The sequence below is a fragment of the Cibotium barometz genome, chromosome 45 (genome assembly GCF_041138505.1).
Source record: "Cibotium barometz isolate CiBa-2024 chromosome 45, ASM4113850v1, whole genome shotgun sequence".
NCBI lineage: Eukaryota > Viridiplantae > Streptophyta > Polypodiopsida > Cyatheales > Cibotiaceae > Cibotium > Cibotium barometz.
In genome coordinates this window covers 41,950,394-41,972,159 of record NC_141090.1, presented here as the reverse complement: position 1 = coordinate 41,972,159, position 21,766 = coordinate 41,950,394, and the positions used below count along the sequence as shown (strand labels likewise).

Here is a 21,766-nt window from a genome sequence, read left to right as displayed (position 1 = left end):
ATCAGCGGCGTCACTCTGTACATTCAAGGAGCCATGGGGTGTGACAGTAACCATTGTATATTCTGCTGCGGGAGAGGCTTCAAGGTAGACGTAAAAGCAAAGGCGGCCCCATTCCTCTGTGTTCCTCTTCTGTTGGTGATGGGCGGCGATGCCAAAACCAAAGGTGGGCAATGGTCCAGCTTCTAGAATTTCAAGTGTATTTGTGAAGGAGCCCGATTGGGTCAAAGGGCAGTCACGGGTAAGAGGCTAGTAATTTGCTCGTGTGGTATTGTTGTCGATCGAGCTTTGCTGGTCCTGTCTAGGGTGGCTGACTGCATGCTGCGATTCGGGTCCCAGTTAAGTATGGATAATGCTGAGATAGCACTTGCGATGCCTCTAAGCCAATATGATAATTATAATTTCTCTGGACTGAGCCAATATGTTAATGCCACGTGGGTGCAATATTCTAAGATTTTATTAGTACTCTCTCGAAGAAATGAGAATAAGCAGCTAGATTGACTCAAAACAGCTTGAATGATAATAAACAATCAAACTCTTGACGAAGCAATGGCCATAAGACTCGAACTTTAAGGCCAACATGTATATTTTATGCCAAGTATTAACACTACTTAAGATTACTTGCTGTAGCCTTTGCGTCACAGTGCATATGATGATAACCCCTATGGAGGACTAGATCCCTCCCCGCTTGTACATAATTATTCTTTCACAGTGCACTAGCTAATGTCACTGGATTCCAGAAGTTTGAGGACTGTATCCGGCTAGTGTATACACTACAGGTGATACTATTTCCACAACTTGACAATCTTATCATGGCTTGCAGAAGCAACCATGCCTGTAACAGGTGATTGAGCAAGAGCTGCAATCAAGCCATCATGTGCAGGCACTGTCATGCTTGTCTTCTCTCGCATACACCACAGCTCCAGCGACTGATAACCCCCACAATCCAACAAGAACAAAGTCAGGAAAACAGTATGATTTCAAATCTAAGAGATGCCAAAGTACAGCCATGTCTCCTGACCTCCTACATATTTGAAGTGCTCATTGCAACAAGGAAAGGTAACAGAATGCTTTGAACCAAAAAAGACCCCTTGCAGTTGAACAATACCTGATAGCAGCCAATGACAAGGATCTGTGGGTAGGTTGGATGAAACACACAAGAATGGAACTTGTTTCCATTGCAGCTCAGTTCATGCACGCACTCCCCATCAGAACCAGGCCCAAGCGCCCAGACACGGACTGAGTCTTCACTCACAGAAGCAACATAGTCACCAGTAACATCCCAACACACTGAAGTAACAGGCTTTGTATGCCTCTGCAAACAGATAATGCCTCACAGTGAGTCTAGATAGCAAAAATTGTCAAAAAGGAGGAAAAAAGACCATCTACCAGAACAACTGCAAAGTGCACAACAATTTGTCTGATTCAACATTAAATAACACATTTCTGCAAAGAACTCCCTGAGAATTCACAGCACTCTCTGATTTAACATTAAATATAACACATGACCTCTCTCTCTCTCTCTCTCTCTCTCTCTCTCTCTCTGCCCAGCAGCCCAGGCTCGGTGTATGCAGCTTTGGCTTGGTTGGAGAAATAGTGCTTCCTGGCTCACTTTCAGGAGCCTAGCACTAGGGTGGCTTTTTGACACACTTGTGACACCTGATGTGATATATGGGACCCCCTTCTGGGGACCAGACCACGGAAAATATGACTGGAGGAGGATAGAGGGATTGCATGTAATGCCTCCACAGGTCACGCCCAAGGATTATCTGACCTAGAACCGGAATCCTAACGAGGTTTCATAGACCTGACATCGTACGTACCGTATGACCGCGATGGATTGTGGCTAGTAACTCACCACCCAACCCTAGGTTCGATACCTCGAACCACCTGCCGAGCCTGAGGTTTGATTGCCATGAGCCAGCTTGGTACCGATGGCCCCAATCTAGCGTCCCATACCACTAGGCCGAACCAAGGTTGCATCCGTGGACCGTACGTACGTACGTACCTTATGATGATAAGGTACGTTTTAGTGTACAATACGGTACTGTACCATACTGTATGGATCCGTACATGGCAGTTTTTGTTTTTGTTTGTTTTTGTTTTTTTTTTGTCCCTCTCAACTGGCCTTTGGCCCAAGATCCTCCCAATAGTTACCAATTTTTCACCGCCCGTAGACGCTTATTTATCCGCCCGTAGGCAATGCCACCGAGGAAGCACCAAGGCGGGCTTTGAAACCAAGACTTCTTGGTCCTAGGCAAACTCACCACTTGAGCTATCACCTCATTGGCCATACGTGGCAGTTTTTAAGAACATTTTGGGCCAGAAAAAACCCTAGGCCAGCCGCCGTCACCGATTTTAGCCATCTCCACACATTGGGGACACCCAAGCAGGTGAACCCATGCAACAGACTGTCTCCAAACTCCAATCCACAAGACTCAGTAGAAACACTGTTCAGTTCGGTGGAGGGAAGAATCAAGCACTCCCACACGGAGTTAAAATGCTGTAATAACACCTACCCAGAAGTGCCACAGTACCACCTTGGTTTCCATGGCAATAAAAAGATGAAGGTATCCATTAGTCACAAAATGGATACAAGGTGAAACTGGGTATCATTTACTTCTTTGAATGCATGGTTGCATGACTGAGCATGAAGAGAAATATAGGGTATCAATCTTCCACACACATGGTCCAAAATGTTGTGAACCCATGCAGCAGACTGTCTCCAAACTCCAAAGACTCTCAACCCCGGAGTATGATAGTATTGGTTAAACTCCCCTAACCTTGTTTTATAAGTTAAAAAAAACACTTCTTGTGCTTCTCACTTTTAATATGCTAGGGTAAATATAGTTCCCCCTCTGTCTTTTTCAAAAAAACAAGTCCTTTGTGCTTTTTGTTATCAAAAGCAGCACCATGTTTTCCCTAAAAAAACAACGCCCCTAAATTTGCATGCATCCTTGCATGCTTTTCCAGTCTGCCGTACCTTGCATGCACCCTCCTTCCCGCATGTTGTCCTGCTGCCACCTCTGTTTCCTTGCTTCCCTGTTGTACGGCCAGCTTCCTTGACCTCTGTATGGCCAGTTTCCCATGCATCATGCCTTCCGTACGGCCCGCATAGGCTTGTTTCCAGCCTGCTCCTGTACAGCCTGGCCAGCCTATGTACCCAGGTACCCACCTAGGAGTGACTCCTCCATGTGCTTAGCGTACATGCACAGCCCTTCTACAGCCTGGCAAAAACAAAAACGTTTCTGCAGAAGCTTTCTGACAAGGGTTAGGAATAGAAAATCTTGCTTTTCTGCGTTTTAGGGTTCCTGGGGAAGCATACCCTCTTGCACATCAACGCAACCTTCTATCTCTCTCTCTCTCTCTCTCTCTCTCTCTCTCAGATTCCACATGAACCTATCTTGTTAGCAAACCAAGAAAAGTACCTACTTCTCTACAAGATCAAACCTAGACTCCGTGACTGAGAGATACCTGGATAGGGCGACTTTGAGTACACATGCAAGACATGCGAACCTTGTAGTTTTCCCGCTTTCATGATCGGGCAAGCTTCGATATCGACTGAAAAACTCCTCCTGAAGGATCACCTACAAGCTAAACACACAAGGTTGGACCATAGAAGGATATGTACATGAACTCACCTCCCAATTGTAGATTCCATACGGAGTCTCCCCGGAGCCAGGGGCTAAGGTTCCACTCCCCATAGGCCAAGCCAATCGGCCCTGCCGTACTATACCACCAGAGCTTGTCCTAAGGGACCTTCGACGAGACCGTCTGTAAACCACCATGTCCATGGGAAGAGTAAGACTAGACTAAAGCACAAACCAACTATCAAGTATGTGACCTCAATAACCCTAAGTCACTTATATAGTGACTACTACCGCCATAAATAACTGTCCAGACATAAATAACCAATAACCATGGATTATCAATAATGATAAACCCTAGCCACGTTGCAGCCTTCACCTAATCTCACGGCTTCCCAAACCTGCCTAGACTAGAACCTAATCCAGAGGATTAGCGTTAGGTACTCAACATATGCACAGATCACCATTCATTGAAGTATGTTTGTGATCAAGCTGACCTAAGGGGTTGGAAGGCCAAATGGGTTGAACCCATACAGGAGTTCGATTTTGAGATCCATTACAAAAGGGACAACCAATTGGGTTGTAGATGCCCTTAGTAGGATTCCGAAGGTCAATGCCATCTTGCTTATAGCCTCTTGTATAATCACCTCCTTGCCTATGTGAGAAGCATGTGAGAGAGGCAAAAGCTTATATCTTGTGAGCTGTGTGTGTGTGTGTGTGTGTGTGTGTGTGTGAGTGAGAGAGAGAGAGAAAGAGGAAATATCACTCTTGCTGCTGTTGAACGCTTCTCAATCCCGTTCTCCTCAAAATGAAGAACATACACTAGCTACTCTGTATTGCAAAGAAGCGGATCTATTGTTTATCTACATTGTGCTCTTCTACAGTAATTCTCCACTCAAGTCAATACAAAGGCTACTCACTCAAATACAACATGGGTAAAGTTGTGTGCCCTATATAAATTTGTGTGCCCTTGAGGACAGCCTGCTTATCCAAGAAGGTCCATCGGCTAGTGACGTAGGGAAACTGTTGATAAGGAGCCGTTCGCATGTCATGTGGGGGGGGTTGTCCAGTCTACGCCCAGCATTTGGCAAAGTGCCAAAGCATCTGCCTTGGGGGAAGTTCCCACTGACCGGGCTTTCCTGCATTTTTCCTCCTCTAGGGTCTCATGTATAATGCTTTGCAGGGGTTTGTGTCTCTTCACTACCTCCACCCAGTCTTTTTTAGAAGTATACACGCTTCTCACATCCTTAAGAGGGTTGTTCACACCTTAAGAGGGTGTTTACACACACTGAGCCCTGAATCCTAACAACCATTGCTTCCCGCCGTGTGCCACCTGAGCCAGGGTGAGATCATTCCCTATGTAAACTTATGTGCCCTTGAGGGCAGCCCTCTTATCCAAGGTGGTCTGTCAGCTAGTGACATCGGGGAAACTGTTGATAAGGAGCCGTTCTCATGTCATGTCCTTCCCTCCTCTCCATGTACCTGTGAAGAGCGTCAACCATGGCCAAGAAGAGATGGCGGGGGGTCCCGTCTACAGCCAGCATTTGGCAGAGTGCCAAAGCATCTGCCTTGGGGGAAGTTCCCACTTGTAGCCCATGTACCCGAACATGAAGGGACTGGGCTTTCCTGCATTTTTCCTCCTCTAGGGTCTCATGTATAATGCTTTGCGGGGGTTTGTGTCTCTTCACTACCTCCACCCAGTCTTTCTTAGAAGTATACACACTTCTCACATCCTTTGCACACACATATGTTATATATTTTAAAATGTATATTTAAATTCATAATTATAAATTGATATTGTTTCTATATAGTATAGTTATATTTGTATTCTATATAGTATATATTGTTTCTATATAGTATAGTTATATTTGTATTCTATATATCAATGAATTTTTTAGGAAAAAACAGCGACATCACTCAGAAGATTCAATAAAACTTGCCTGCAATGAATGCACACGAGTTTCTGATTCAACATCGAATATATCAACCACATTATCGGTAGCAGCAGCCAATGATCTTCCGGTCCTTGGCTGAAATCTGACTTTACTCATCCCCCCCTGTTGCACCAAGGGACCAAATCAGAAATTCCTCATCATAGTGGCAAACCTTACTAATACATGGAAAGTGCTAACCGATTTAACGAACCTGGAACATCCTTGTACAGATACCCTGGGTGACACTCCAGTATCGTATCTCATTTTCCATATCACAGGAGCAGAGGAGATCCTCATTGTTGGGATGGAAATCTAGTGACATTACGGCTCCTCGATGTCCCAGGAAGCTCCTCAGTGCAAAGCTTGGCTACAAAATATAGCATGTACAACAGTACCTTCTTCAAAACCTGATGTACTAATTACGTATTCATCATTAAAACATGTCTTTTTCACAGAGAGATGCTTTTAAATAATCCACTAAACATTTAAAAAGATCTTTATGTGAAAAACTAAATGTTCCAGGGAAGAGGTGCCTGGTTCAATCTCAGTCCCTACAGCCGGGAATGTCATCATAAGGGTGCAAGAGGAGGGCCCACCCACGGGTGCATGGGGGTGTATGTGTGTGAAAACGCTTTTAATACACTTAACAAAAAAGGTTCAGCACTAACATTGTCCACATCCCAAACCCTGACAGTTTTGTCAAAAGAGGATGTTGCAAGACGTGTAGAGTTCGGACTAAACCGGACATCAGTTATCCAAAGGTTGTGTTCTTCAAGCGTGCTCTTCAATTTTAAGGTATCCATGTTCCATAACACTGCCTGCAAACAAACAACAGCTGACACCTTCAAACACCCATAGCTATAGCAGTGACACCACCACAACGGTAATTTACACAGATTTAAACATATCATGGGAAATTTTGCCTTCTTATCATGACCAGCACTTGCAAGAAGCTTTCCATCAGAAGAGAAGTCACAAGACACTACTTTGCTATTGCTTGCCTGAAGGCGGCCAAACTCTGAAAACGAGAAACCTGTTCACAGAAGAGAATGATGACTTTATCAGACCAACCTCTAAGCAGGACCCAAAGCTATGTGTCCAGAAAATATTGATCAGTGGTCCAAAACCATGCCTAATCAAAGCGTTAGTGACCAAGACCATGGCAAAATCAAAATCACCATGCAATGCACAAGAAATGCATGAATAACAATGACATGTATGGGAAAAACATTTGCTAACATCCATACCCTGCCCTGTGGGACTCCTCTTACTGCAGTTGAAGAGTGGTTCTCTTTCATCTGCCTCCTCATGAGACAGGAAGGATTCAACATTGTCATCTAAAGACCCTTCATCTGCAAATCGGTCTGCATCAGCCTGTATGGTTACCACGCCCTGCTTAGTAAAAGTCAGTGCTAAAGGCTCAGCACCTACAAAAAAAACTCCTCAGTAGTCTCTTACCAACTGGTTGGCTGAAGCTCCTAGAGGTCCAGTACCATCTGAGCCATACATCATATGTGGCTTTGATGTGCCACCACTGTGTTGCAGTACATTAGCCATACAAATAACTTCACCCGGCATGTGAGTGGAAGGGGTTGAGGGAGCCGAATTCAGGCCAGTAGTATTTCCAGTTCCAGTGCTGTTTGCTGGGCCAAAAGAAGATGCTGACTGCTTTCTTTTCCTCCCGTTCTGCCCTTTTGAAACAGTCTAGTGTCACAGATAAAACATCTCAACAAAACACTCATGGCAAGCTAATCCAATATAAAAGCCTTACAATGTCATAATACATCAGTGGTTAAAAATCCACCATTTTTAAGCCTTGAAGAATCGAAATCGTGGCTTTCAGCTAGGCACTTTCCTGAGGGAAAGCTGCATACTAGTTCAACTTAACTCCATAACTTCCAATTACGGTCATTGACGCCGTACCTGATCACTGGTTCGATAAGTGTTGGCAAGACTGCCATCCACGCCAGTACCAAGTCCCACAAGCCTATCCTGCTGTTGCTGAGGTGTAGCAGGTGATTGTTGCTGAGATGCTTGTGTCTGGGGTTGCTGTGCTTGATTACCACTCGGTTGCTGCAGTTGCTGTTGCTGTTGTTGAATTTGAGCTAGCTTTGCTAGTTTCACCTGAAATGAAAATAACACGGTAAGCTTGTAACATGCAGCGGGATTATGCATACATGAAAGATCCTGTCACACAAAGTCTCACACCTCCTTCTGAGTTTCGTGAGTCTTTAACAATCCACTTTATCACTTCAAACTTTAAGAGAGGAGGGAGAGAGAGAGAGAGAGAGAGAGAGAGAGAGAGATCTATACACCTAATTGGGTCTCAAATTACCCATTGAAGAGCCCCCTCCTATTGCTAGAGTATTTGCTTTATTTCTTTGAAGAGAATGACTGCAGGGCTGACTTTGAGACTGTAGATGAGCCAAACGCAAGACCTTCACAAGACCAAACGATGGGCTGATTGCACACTTGTGTAGAAGCACCAATGATGACTAATCTCAACACCAATGCACTCTTCCAAGGGGCTATAGGAAGGCTGCAAACTGAGGCTGAGAGAAGGGACTGATTGGAGACTGTTTCTAGGGCTGATCTTGCCAGCTCATCCATATCTTCCCACTCTTCAGCAGTAAGAGAAGCGGGCATTACACCCCTTTCTTTCATAGGCTTGTGCTGCTGGAGCAACACATTATAGCACTGGGTTTGCCAAATGTCATAGTTATGTGAGCCTTCAAGCTTCTTGATGTGAAGCAATGAAGAGTTCTCACCTGTGGTTGCCATAGCAGTATGCAACCTGTCAATGCCTGACTCCCTGCAAAATGTGCAAACACTGCACCAAAAGCACACAAAGTGCTCATAGTTGTTCTCCCAAGCTTTATCTCCCACTGCGGAAGCACAAATGCAACTCTACTCCCACTGTATGTGATGAAATCACCAAAATCTGGTTGCTGCAGATTTAGGACAGCACCTTAAATGTGCTCTGTTCCCCTTCCAAAGTACTGTACAATAGTACCAAGTGTTCATCTGTGATGTACCAAACCTGTACCGGCAAGTACAGCAGCTGAAATTGAACCTTTTGGTCACTCAAATCAATGTGCAGCCATGCCAAAACTTGTACAAAGCTGTACCAAATCTGTACCAGTAGGTACAGTAGCAATAAATGCTCTCCTGGCTGTCCAAATGAGTGAAAATCAGACTTTTAGAGTCCCGAACACTGCATACAACAGTCCCGAACAGAAATTGGGCAAAAGCCCCTTGACTGCAAGCTGATTTCTGAGGATTCAAGGCATAAATGTCTTGCCTGCTGCTTTGCCAAGCTCAACAAGCATACGATCTTGAAAAGCCCCTTGATTTAAGATCAATTTCTGATCATACATGGTACATTGACGCACATGAAGGCATCCAGAGTCTTCGCGATGCTTCCCCCTGGCCACATATACATCCAATACATGAAAGCCCCTTGATTTACAGGCACATTGAGTGCTTGACAGGCATCAACACGTTGCCCAAAGCATCAAATGCGATTGCCTGCATGCAAATCAATCCAATCGGCACAAAAGCCCCTTGATTTGCACTGCAATTTGTTGCAATTTTGCCCAAATGTGGGATTTCTCACATCATACACCATGTATGAATGCTTAATTGCACAATTACATCAAAAGCCCCAAATTTCGACATCCAATTTCCTGCAAATTGATCCTGATTGTGACCAATGTCACCCAATTTTGCCAATTTTGCTCAGAAATTGAGCAATTCGGCACCTGTACCTGCTCAATTGATTGAATTGATAAGAAATTCCCAAAATTGAAGGCAAATACCTCTTAATTTTTGAATTTCTCTGAGATTTGCAGGCTGAATTTCTGTTGATGCTGTGCAGAAATCTGATGCAGAAAAGGGGGGGGGGGGGGGGACGCTTCTTGCTGATGCTGTTGCTTCTTCTGTCATATTGAACGATGAAGGCCGCCCGTTAGTGTTGGCACCACCACGCTTGGCAAGTCGTCCATAGTCATCTTCTTGCCGAAGATGCGAGCGGGGTTCACAGGAGGGGGCCGGCCACAACGCGCTCGCCTTCGTAGAACAGGAAGACCACGGAACCATGGGTCAGCAGACTCTTTACTTTTCAGCATTCGTGAAGAGAAGACAGCTTGGGGAATGTGGCAGAGATTGCAGGACTTGTATGCCCAGCAAAGTGCCTCAAGCAAAGTGTATTGGTTGAAGAAACTCATAGGTCTTCAGATGAAGGAAGGGGCGTCTATGACAACCCATCTAAATGAGTTTAATGGTATTGTCAGCCAAGTTATAAATCAAAAGTTGGCAATGGACGATGAGTTCAAAGCCACCTTTCTCTTATGCACTTTACCAGAGAGTTGGGACACATTCAGGACAGCCACTAGCAATTCGAATGCTATGCTGTCATATGCAGATATTGAGGGTGCTCTTCTTCAAGAGGAGATGAACACGAAAAACAATTCTGTTGGAAAGTCCAATGCAATGAATGCACGTGGGAGATCCCAGCAAAGGGGTAAAAGCCAAGAACGGGGAAGGAGCAAGTCCCGCTCCAAAAAGGACTTGGAATGCCATTATTGTGGCAAGAAGGGACACATCAAAAAGCAATGCTACAAATGGAAGAATGATCAAAAGGAAAAGGGAAAAGGCAAAGACAAAGACAAAGATGAAGCCAAAGATGTAAAGCCAAAGGGCAAAAATGGAGTCAAGATTGAAGAAATCAATGTGTCACATGCAGGTGACAGTGAGGATGAGGTCCTATTCACGTCTTCACTTGATGCCCATTCACTTCTTACAGGAGATGGTCATGGTATACACTCATGGATCATTGATTCAGGTGCCTCCTTTCATGTCACAGGTTGCAGAGACTTGTTTGTCAGGTATATTGCTGGCAATGAAGGAGTGGTTTATTTGGGTGACAACCATGCATACAAGATTCTTGGCAAAGGTGATGTGACGCTTGTGTTTTCAGATGGCTCACAGCTTATGCTCCATGATGTCAGGCATGTGCCTGAGATCAAGAAGAACCTGCTTTCTACTGGACAGCTTGATGATGCTGATTATGTTACCACATTTGGTCGTGGAAAGTGGAAAATTAGTAAGGGCTCACTGGTTGTTGCCAGAGGCTCTAAGGTGGACACTCTTTACTTTATGCATGCAGGTGTTTGTCACCATGCTAATGTAAATGCAACCGAGCTGCCGGAAATCTCTATGTGGCATAGCCGGTTGGGACACATGAGTGTCAAAGGAATGGAGCAATTGTCTCGTTTGGGTTACTTGCCTTCTCTAAAGTTTTCAAGTTTTCAGTTTTGTGAGCATTGTATATATGGCAGGCAACTCCAGTGCCCCCACAAGAAAGCTCTTGGACAGAAAGATGCTCAGTTAGAGCTTGTGCATACAGATGTATGTGAGATGCCTCAGCTTTCTTTGGGAGGGGCAAAATATTTTGTGTCATTTATTGATGATGCCACACGCAAGGTGTGGGTTTATCCTCTTCGTTTGAAGAGTGATACATTCTCAGTGTTTCAGAAGTTTGTTGCTCATGTTGAGAATCAAACTGGCAAAACACTGAAGGCTTTGCGTTCCGACAATGGTGGAGAGTATATGTCCAAACAGTTTCAGGACTTTTGTGATGCTAAAGGCATCAAGAGGGAGCTCTCTACTCCTTATGATCCTCCACAAAACGGGACAGCAGAGAGAATGAACAGGACCATTCAGGAGAAGGTCCGTTCTATGTTGTCACATGCTGCATTACCTCATGGTTTTTGGGCTGAAGCTGTTATGACAGCCGTTCATCTTATAAACAGGTCACCTAACACGAGGCTTGGTGGGAAAGTGCCAGAGGAAGTGTGGACAGGGAAGCCTCCGTCATACAAGCACTTGTTTGGCTGCGTTGTGTACGTGCACATACGCAGGGAAATGCGCACCAAACTTGATCCTACGTCTCACAAATGCATATTCCTAGGATATGGTGACAGAGGTGAAATAGGGTATAGACTTTGGGATCCCGTGAATAGAAAGATTATACGCAGCAATGATGTCATTTTTGATGAAACGTGCATGTATAAGGAGCCTGCAAGGCAACAGGAGCCTGGCAGAGTCATCTTTGATGATGATGGACATCATGGACAACAACCAAGGGCTGTAAATCAGCCATTACAGCAGCAAAACCAGCCCTTAAATGGTGCTGAAAATGGTCCAAATGGACAGCCAGAGATGGCAGAAGATATCCCTATGGATATACCACAGTTAGAGGAGATACCGGGCATGATTTTTCAGCCTTATGGCATGGAACAGGAGCCACCAATAGGTGATATGCAGACTGGACAGCAACCTGCAAATGATGGTCATTGGGTACGGAGGTCCACAAGACCCTCCAGAGCCCCTGACAGGTTTGTTCCAGGGGTTGACTACTTGATGCTCACTGACTGTGGGGAGCCCTCATGTTATAAGGAGGCTTTACAGAGGGCAGACAAGGCTCTTTGGGAGCGTGCCATGAAGTCAGAGATGGATTCTCTGCACGAAAATGGAACATGGAAGTTGGTGCATTTACCTGCAGGCAAGAAGGTTTTGCCATGCAAGTGGGTTTACAGGCTCAAAGTTGCACCAGATGCAAAGCCAAGATACAAAGCCAGGTTAGTGGCTAAGGGCTTCAAGCAGGAATATGGTGTGGACTTTGATGAGATCTTCTCTCCAGTGGTCAAAATGACCACACTTAGAGCTGTATTAGCTTTGGTTGCTCATGATGATCTGGATTTGATTCAGATGGATGTGAAGACTGCTTTTCTTCACGGTGATCTCCATGAGGAGATATATATGCAACAGCCAGAGGGTTATGCAGTAAATGGAAAGGAGAAGCTTGTATGCAAGCTGAAAAAGAGTCTTTATGGGCTCAAACAGGCACCAAGAGAATGGTATCATAAATTTGATACATTCATGAAATCACAGGATTTCAGGAGGAGTGACATAGATCACTGCTTGTACACCAAGAAAGCTTTGGATGGCAGTCTATTGATCCTCATCTTGTATGTTGATGATATGTTGATTGCCGGGAAATCTCGTAAGGAGATGGATGCCTTGAAGAAGAGGCTGCATCAAACCTTCGATATGAAGGATTTGGGTGATGCAAATCACATTTTGGGTATGCGGATACTTCGGGACAGAAATCAGCATGTGTTGTATTTGTCTCAGAAGGAATATATTGGCAAAGTTTTGCAGAGGTTCAATATGGACGGGGGGAAGAAGACTAGTACTCCTTTGCCTCCATATGTGAAACTCAGTGCTACGGACAGCCCACAGTCAGATAGTGGCAGGGCTGATATGGCCAAGATTCCGTATGCTTCAACTTGTGGCAGTCTCATGTATGCCATGGTTGCTACTAGGCCGGACATTGCATTTGCAGTGGGAGTGGTTTCTAGATACATGGCCAACCCTGGCAAGAAGCATTGGGAAGCAGTGAAAGGTGTCATGAGATACCTGAAGGGCACACAGGATATGTGCATTTGCTTTGGCAAACAGGATGCATTAGTGCATGGTTACGCAGATTCGGATTATGCCGGTCATCCAGATAACCGGAAGTCTACTACCGGTTATGTGTTTACATTCACAGGAGGTGCTGTGTCATGGATATCTAGGATGCAGAAGTGCACTGCCTTATCTACTACAGAGGCTGAGTATATTGCAGCCACAAAGGCTTGCAAGGAGGCATTATGGCTATCTCGGTTAGTGGTTGATTTGGGTTAAACAGGGGATATTCCATTGTTGCATTTTGACAGTCAGAGTGCCATCCAGTTGGCAAAGAACCCTGTCTTTCATGCAAAGACGAAGCATGTGGATGTGAAGTATCACTTCATCAGAGAGGTGATAGAGAACAAGCAAATTCAGCTTGTTAAGATTCATACGGATGACAACCCGGCTGATCTGTTGACAAAGAGTTTGCCTCCGGAGCGGTTTGCTCATTGCAGACACTTGATGGGCATTGGATGAGGCCAGTTTCAGCCTTGATATGGCCTTGTATATTATCATGTACATGCTGATTTTTTCTTTTCCTTCATTTAAGGACACTTTGCCTTTAAGTGGGAGGTTGTTGGGGTAAAGGCACTATGCCCACCCTTATAGTGTGTACAAGTCCATAAGTTATAGTACATAGTACACTTAGTACTTTTAATGTACTAAGTGCACTATGTGTACTAGTGCAATATACATGTGTGATAGGGGAGTCACACACTCATCTTGGTGAGTTGACTTATCCCCACAACTCTCTCTCTCTCTCTCTCCCTTGTTTCTCTGTGTATGTCTCCCACACATGAACTCTAACCCTAATTCTCTCTCCCATTCATACTCAAGTATAAAAAGGCTTGAACGTTCATCGTTGAAGGTTGGAGCTCATCATCTCCATCACTATCATCAAGATCAAGGTGGTGTGAAGATTGTCATCTTCATCAACATCGAAGGATGATCATCGTCAAAGCAAGGTGCTCTTCAACAGCACCATCACCAAGCGTAGGAGTTTTTCCACCGCCATCTTTCTACGCCATCTGGGTGCTACACCTAGCAGCCAGGCCAATCCGGGACTTTAGGAAGGCAACCAAGGCCGTCGATCCATTACTCATGAGATCGCGGCCATGTCTTCAGCAGAGTACCAAGACTTTCCGTAGTTCAGACGATTTCTCAAAGACGAAGAATTTCTTGCTTGGAGAACCAAGAGGGAACAGGAGTAAAGAAGAGCTCAAATGTTTGAAAATTTCATCAAAGATAGAGTCACCAAAGCTGAAGTAGTTGAAGCTACCAAAGCCTATCTCCGGGCCAAAGGAGTCACCATTGCAAAAGGCAAAAGCCACCAAATCCACTTCTTGTGGAGGAGACTGGGAGGCTATCCCTAGGCCCGTTCTCTCAAATACAGCATCTTCAGGTCAAGTAAGGGTAAGGAAGGCAAAGGAGCCTTCATCAACCGGCAAAGTCGACTTCAAGCCGTGAGAAAAGAGCATCAAGTTCGATGCTTTTTATGGAAAGCGAGACACTAAAAAAGCTTTATCTTTTGTCAAGCAATTCGATGCGACTTTTGGAAGAGAGGACTTCTCCGTAAAGTCCAAGTTTCGTATGGTTCGCATGCATTTGAAGGATGCCACCTTGAACTGGCGGCTAAAAGTGATACAAGAAGGGACCGAGCCAAAGACATGGACCGACTTCAAGACTATGTTCAACAAGAATTTTCTACACGCCAACTTTGATGCAGATGTGCAAAAGGAATGGGATGAGGTAAAACAGAAAGTCGGTGAGAATGTGGCATCTTATCTTGCCAACTTTTCAACTGTTTCATTGAAGTTTACTTCTTATACTCCTATTCCACCGCTAGTGGAAATGCGTAAGTTTGTGAATGGATTGCAACCTAAGTTTATGCAAGCAGTGCATATGGATGATCCAAAAATTTGGAAGAAGCTCAAGACAAAGCTTTGCAAGCCGAGGTCTTGTACATGCCTTGGATGGACGATAAGACAAAGAACGACAATCGGGATTTGGGATCCACCTCAAAGAAAGAAGTTTAAAGACCAATCCCCATCAAGAACCGAGTCTCAAGAGAAGAAGGATGGGAATGAGGACAAACCTCACTCTTTGCAAGTAGATTGTCCCCCAAGCAACGTGAGGAATACGCCAAAGAAGGGAAGTGTTTCCAATGTGGAAAGAAGGGACATATGGCTGCAAATTGTCCCAACAAGCCAATGCAAGAAGCCACAGAGATCGGAAGATCAACAAATTGACACCATGCCAAGAAGTTCATCAAGAGCATTGCAATGGATGCTATTCCATTGAAAGTTTTGAAAAAGAAAGTCGTGGGAATTTTTGTGGAGTAAAGCTAAAAAAGAAATCTTTGAAGCATTAAGATTTTACACTAGCAAAGGATCACTGTTGACTATTGCAGATATTTTTGAAGTACAAGAATAGATGTCTTGCGAACAAGACAGATTCAAGAAGGAGGGATTGTACCTCTGGCCCTCTTCATTGTATATATATATATATATATATATTGAAATGGAACTGATCATTATCTTGCTTATATAATGGTTACTTGGACATGCTCTAGTTCAGGTGGCAACGATGCGAGATAGCCCAAGGAGCAAGATTTGTATTCGGGTGGCAACGATGCCCGCTAACCCATTGAACATGCCTTTGTGCCACATATCTTGGACTTCATAGTCGGGCAGTCATTGCAACCAGATAGCCTAGCTGACTATTGATGAACAGTCGGGCAGTCATCATGCCCAGATAGCCTAGATGACTGTATTGGACTTCACAGTCGAGCGGTCATTGCAAACAGATAGCCCAAATGACTGTATTGGATTTCATAGTCGGGCGATCAATGCAACCAAATGGCCCAAATGGCTATTGATGAACTCTTGGGCGGTCCTAGCGACCAAAGGCCTTGAGGAAAGTCTAAGAGGTTTCCCTCGAGAGCCAAATAGCTCAGCACGATTTCCAATGAAGCCGCCACTTTTCTGAGCTGCCTGCAATCCAACGCAACCACCTAATGGCGCTACCCCTCGCTGGTTGCAACACCTGAACAAGCCAACCACCACCACCGTTACCTCGCTGACACTGCTAGCCTTCTATGTGCCGCCAGCCAGCACCGTTTATCATCAGTGTTGTTGCCTTAAGTTTCCACACTGCCAACTATTGCCGGCATTGCTTACTAAACTTTCGCTTGAACCACAAGCACTTACTGCTGCTGCTACCTTTTGTGCGCTTGGCTGCCGCTTATTACGCCTGCTAGCGCCACTTGACTGCACTTGCTTGGTTGCCACCATCTACCACCTATGTGTTACCTCGCTACTAGACAACCTGTGGCTGATGTGCAATGATACTGCTCTTGCCGCCTGACTACCACCAACTGATGCCACCTGAACCATCTGATATACTAGCCGTCGTCATCCGTTGAGTGACGTCTACAATCTGCTATCTACGCCCGTTACTACCGCCATCTGCAATTGAATCGACCTCCGTAGTGTTAAAGCATCCCCACTTGGCAGCTGAAACCAAACAACTGTGCCACTCGGCCACAAGGATTAACACTAGTTAATACATCCTCATACAAGTATTCTTGTGGATTTCTTCTACCTCAGTTTGGGCAACTGGACCATACCTGAAGATCCTATACTTAGTACTAGATCCAATATCCAAATCCAAGTACAAGTCCAAGTCCAGATCCAAATCCAGATCCAAGTCCAAATCCAAGGAAACTCCAAGTCAAAACCCAAGTTCCAAATCCAACGAATCCCCAATTTTGTAAGCAAGGTATTCCGGAGATTCGTGTAGATAACCAGCCCAGTGAGAGATTCTTGTGGGTCATTCCTGTGGTGTGCTTTCTCGTGCCTCGACATCGACTCCGACCTAGATTTCTACATCGACATATTTGTTTGATTTTGTATTCGTTGGTTGTATTGATCCTGGCTTGATAAGCCCGTGGATTGTTCCTAAATAAATTCTTGAAAGGGAGCGGGGCCTGTTCCCCGCTCAATGCGTGTGTACTGTGCAAAGCTCCCTAATCCCTTCTCTCTCCCCCCCTCTCTCTATATCTTTATGTCTTGGATACGTGGTTGAATCTGTCACGACACGCCGGGTTGGGTTTACACCACACTAGGGCTTACAATGGGGCCATGGCATACGACAAAATCATATCCTAAAGGGTCCTACTGTTATACAATGATGTACTGATGATAAGCCATCTTGTCACCATGCACTACAGTGCAGAGTGCATGTGACAAAGCTCCTAGGCTCCAACACCAGCACTTCTCCAAATTTCGCAAGTTGTGTAAATTTAATGAGTGTCAAAAACACTATAATCTTCCCTTCAAGAAAACAAAGAGAGATTTTACATGCCCAAGATGCTAGATACGAATTTGTGTCGAGGAGGGAAGAGAGAGATTGTGTTATGTACCTAATGCTAACCCTAGGGATTAGTAGCCTGATCCAGCAAAGTTAAGGAAGCCCTGGGATTAGGAAAAGAAGGCTGATACGGGTGGCTAAGGTGGATTACTAGTAAATCCATAGTTACTATTTATTACTAGTTGGTTATTTATAGAAGCACTAATCACTATACAAGTGACTTGTGGGTTTATTGTTGATATATTGTTGACCGTTGGTGTGAGCCTAGACCTGAGACTCCCGCCATAGTCTTGCCAGATTGGAGTGAGCATTAGCCTCCAACTTGGGTGTGGTTTGTAGTCGCAAACCTACGGTTGGGAGATGAGCCAGCTTGCACCCCTTCTTTTTGGTACTAATCTTGTTGCTTGTGTTTGATGGGATATGTTACATGCACTGAGCTTGATCGTGATAACGCACAACACGGCCTTCTTTATACCTTTATGTGATGAGAATCTTTAGCATCAACTTTAGAGAGTAGAGAGAGAGAAGAGAGAGAATGTAGAAGACGACGTAGTATTGGGTTCCAATACCCACTGAAGGGCCCCCCTTGCAAGCAAAAGTATTTGCTTATATTATTCTTTGGAGAAGTGTTGTACAATGCTGAGTAAAAATGATATGAATGACCAACACAAGGACAAGGAAGACCGTACATCGGCTGAGAATTCAGCTATCCCGAGGCTCTGCTAGAGACTTTCCTTGGCCACTGATGCCAGTCCAGATAGCTGTAGGACTGCACCTATGCTGGCTGAATGTCAAGAGTATCTTTCTTCTTAGCCTGGAGTGTTTGGATGCTGTAAAGTGAGTATGCTTTGCTGAGAATACCTGAATGAATTTATGTGGGCTGCTGACAAGCTTTTATACCTCAGACCTACAGTCGGCTGCCCCTAGGAGGCTGTCGGCTCAGGCAAAAAGCCCACGACTAGATGAATGCACAGTCAGCTACTGCTGAAAAATCACGACTGATAAATGCCAGTCGACAGCATTAAATGTTGGTCGGGTGCTATATTTCATGTCGGCTGCCCATTGAATGTTGGTCAGGCTGTAGCAATGCCTGTCAATTGCCGGCTAACTGTATGGCAAAGGCCTTGGATGCCTTTGCAAGGCTAGCCCAAGTTGGGGCTGGCCTTAGGGCTGGCCCCCTTCTTTGTGAATGAACCTAGAATGCTTACATGCATCTAATACTAAGGTTGACAAACAACTACATGCTTCCGAATGATGCTTTCTCCAAGTGGGTTAAGAGGACTAACATCTAATTGACCTCTAAAGCTCAAAGACTGACCTACGTAGCTCGTGCCCGGCTGTCCTTGGACTGAGGGGTCACAATGGGGTCACGGACTCACGACGTACGACAAATAATCCTAGAAAAGGTTCTTCTTCTTCTGTATAAATGCTGCATTGAGTGATGATCATGCCAATGTGTCACTGTGTACCCAAGTGCAGGGTGCACATGACATTCCCTCCTGCTTAACTTGATGGTAGGTTCAAGGCTTCCAAGTAGTCCGCCAACAACTAGGGATACTCTTGAAAGAACTCTTCATCCAGCCAAACTGCGTCGTGGGTTTCACGGTCTTTAAACTTCGTATAACTGTCGTATTCTTCGACCGGATCCATGCTTCCATCTGAGGAGGAGAATTTGCTCTGGCTCTATGACTTCAACTTCGTCTATCATAACTGGTTATTGCTCTTCGGATATATCCTGCAATGCTGGACCTACATATGGCTTCAACCAAGAAACATGAAATACATTGTGCATAGTCTAACATTCCGGCAACTTTAACTTTAAAAAGAGACATCACTTAACTTTTGAATGATTGGAAATGGGCCAAACTTCGGAATGATAGTTTGGGACAGCGCTATCCCCCTTACTTAAGCCGTTGTTTTATGATGCAGAGATATACCTAATTCCCTTCCTTAAAGTTGACATCTCACCTGGATTTGTTGGCTTGCCGGGTATATGCTTCCTGAGCCTTGGCAAGGCGCTCCTTAACTGACTCCATGATTTCCGAGAATGTCTTGGTGGTTTTATTGGCCTCAGAGATAGTGACACATGTCTCGTCAAAAGAGATCAGAACCGACGACCAAATGCTGCCTCATACGCCATTCGGCCAATACTCGATGAGTGAGTATCATTTAGGATTGCCTAAACCAAAGGAAGATATTGTTCCCATTTCGACTGTTGGTCATGGTAGTATGATTTGAGAAAGTGAAAGGCCAATTGATTGTAAATTTCTGTTTGGCCATCTCTTTGAGGATGGAATGCAGAACTTAGTCCCAAAATTGTCAAACAATGCTCTCCAAAAATGTGACGTAAATTTTGGATCTCTATCTGATGTGATAGTCTATGACAAACCACCGATGGGATACCAAACCAAATGAACAAGCAAGCTATGTCCTCGGCTGTGGCTGTCTGCTTGCATGGAATGAACATGCAAAACTTACTAAATGCTTGGAGATTCTGAACCAGGAACCAACTCTATGGGATGGTCCTCAGGTCTACTGGGTGGGAGAGTAGGTGAGAGGTCGTCTTGCAGCATGATGTTGCTGTATTGAGACAAAAGACCAGCCATCCGCTACTCCCATGTGAGTGCTACTTGAATTGCATTAGACTGAGAGCGGACATGTTAGCTTATTGAGCGCCTTGTAATCCGCACATAAGCGTGCGGACTTATCCTTCTTCTGGACAAATAGAATGGGACCAGCAAAAGGTTAGGAAGATGGTGGGATAAATCCAGACGGAGTAGTTGGGCTAACTGTTGCTCCAGCTCACTCTCCAATGCCTTAGAAAGGCAGTAGGGGAACTTCTTTGGAGGTTCTGAACCCGGAACCAACTCTATGCGATGGTCCTCAGGTCTACTGGGTGGGAGAGTAGGTGGGAGGTCGTCTTGCAGCATGATGTTGCTGTATTGAGACAAAAGACCAGCCATCCGCTACTCCCATGTGGATGCTACTTGAACTGCATTAGACTGAGAACGGACATGTTAGCTTATTGAGTGCCTTGTAATCTGTAGGCATATGCTCACTTATGGTAGTGCTATGTGTGAACAGGGCTTAACCAAGGGCACTTTTTCCCATGTGGTTTTTCCCATGTGATATCAAGTTGAAGGACACTACATATAATATTTTGTACTTCTATATTATATGGATGTGGCACACATGCAAGGGTTGACTTGCATTTTGTGGCTACCACACTTTTGGCTCTCTCTCTCTCTCTCTCATTTTCTGTGTGTGAGCTTCTCCATCCTGCACCTAACTCTAATGTACAGGTTTGTGTGTGTGAGTGTGTGAGTCTAACACCAACAATTGGTATCAGAGCTTCAGTCCAGGGCTTGCAACTGACTGTGGAATTCCGTTGGCAAATTTTCGTTGAAAACCAAGGTTCCGTCTATCATCTGGTTTTCGCTGCCCCGCCCGCCGCCACCGCCGCCTCCCAGCCGGCTTCGTTAGTGGCGAGCTCTCCACCGCCGCCCAGCCCGGCCGGCTGCGATACTGGACAGGTCTCCGCCGCCGCCAGGTTCTTGGCGCAACTGCGCCTGCTTACGCCGCCTCCGCCTAGCCCGTCGGCTCTGTGCGCCGCCGCCCCCCGTCCGTCGACTCTGTGCTGCAGCTCCAGCGGCTCCCTGCCGCTCATACCACCGTTGGCAGTGCACGTCGACCTGCACTAGCCTGTCACGACATCTTCGCCTACACCTGGCTGCTGGTACTCAAACGCCGGCCTCTGCACGCCTATGCCACTCTTCTCCACGTCTGTGTGCTCCCCGACTGACGCGTGCAATACAAGTCTCTGCAGCCATCCGCCGCCTGCTGCTGCAGGTACTTTTCATGTAAGTAAAAATATGCATTAAAAGATATAAATTTTGCAGACACTTCTCTGCAGGTCAGATTCAAAGAAAAATTGCAGGTGGTACAGGTTCCAGCAATTTGGGGGATTTCTCAATTTGAGGCCAAATTGAAAAATTGGACATGTTGCTTTGCTTGCAATTTGGGGGTTTTCCAAATTGAGGTCAAAATCAGCAAATTTAGCCGATATTCTCATAGTCATCTTGTATGTAGATGACATGCTCATTACAGGTACTAGCAAAGCACGAATTTCAGATTTCAAAGCTGATTTGAAAGCTGAATTTGATATGTCAGATTTGGGGCCTTTACACTACTATCTCGGCATACAGTTTATGCATACAGATGATGGCATTGTTATGCAGCAAACTAAGTACATGAAAAGTTTGCTAAAAAGGTTTCACATGGATGAATGTAAGCCCATTTCTACTCCAGTAGAACCAAGTGTACGGCTTACTATGCATGATATTGGAGAGCCTTTTAAGGCCG

The 21,766-nt window shown here is 45.1% G+C and overlaps 1 protein-coding gene across 50 annotated transcripts in view; it reads right to left on the bottom strand.

Annotated features, from left to right (window-relative positions):
* Positions 1-541: 541 nt before the first annotated feature.
* LOC147612775 (transcriptional corepressor LEUNIG-like) overlaps positions 542-21,766 on the bottom strand; it is a 70,824-nt gene continuing 49,599 nt past the window's right edge. For 31 of the 50 annotated variants that reach the window (XM_086783355.1, XM_086783367.1, XM_086783359.1 and 28 more), the window contains 9 exons: positions 7,442-7,642; positions 6,977-7,222; positions 6,766-6,892; positions 6,442-6,551; positions 6,187-6,336; positions 5,730-5,885; positions 5,525-5,641; positions 1,106-1,312; positions 542-926 (listed from right to left, as the gene is read on the bottom strand). In XM_086783355.1, the coding sequence (XP_086639481.1) occupies positions 783-926; positions 1,106-1,312; positions 5,525-5,641; positions 5,730-5,885; positions 6,187-6,336; positions 6,442-6,551; positions 6,766-6,892; positions 6,977-7,222; positions 7,442-7,642 (1,458 nt within the window). In that variant the 3' untranslated portion in view covers positions 542-782. Of the gene's footprint in view, positions 927-1,105; positions 1,313-2,980; positions 3,772-5,524; positions 5,642-5,729; positions 5,886-6,186; positions 6,337-6,441; positions 6,552-6,765; positions 6,893-6,976; positions 7,223-7,441; positions 7,643-21,766 lie in introns of all 50 variants that reach the window. The other 19 variants (XR_015263510.1, XR_015263526.1, XR_015263517.1 and 16 more) reach the window with 3 other exon arrangements.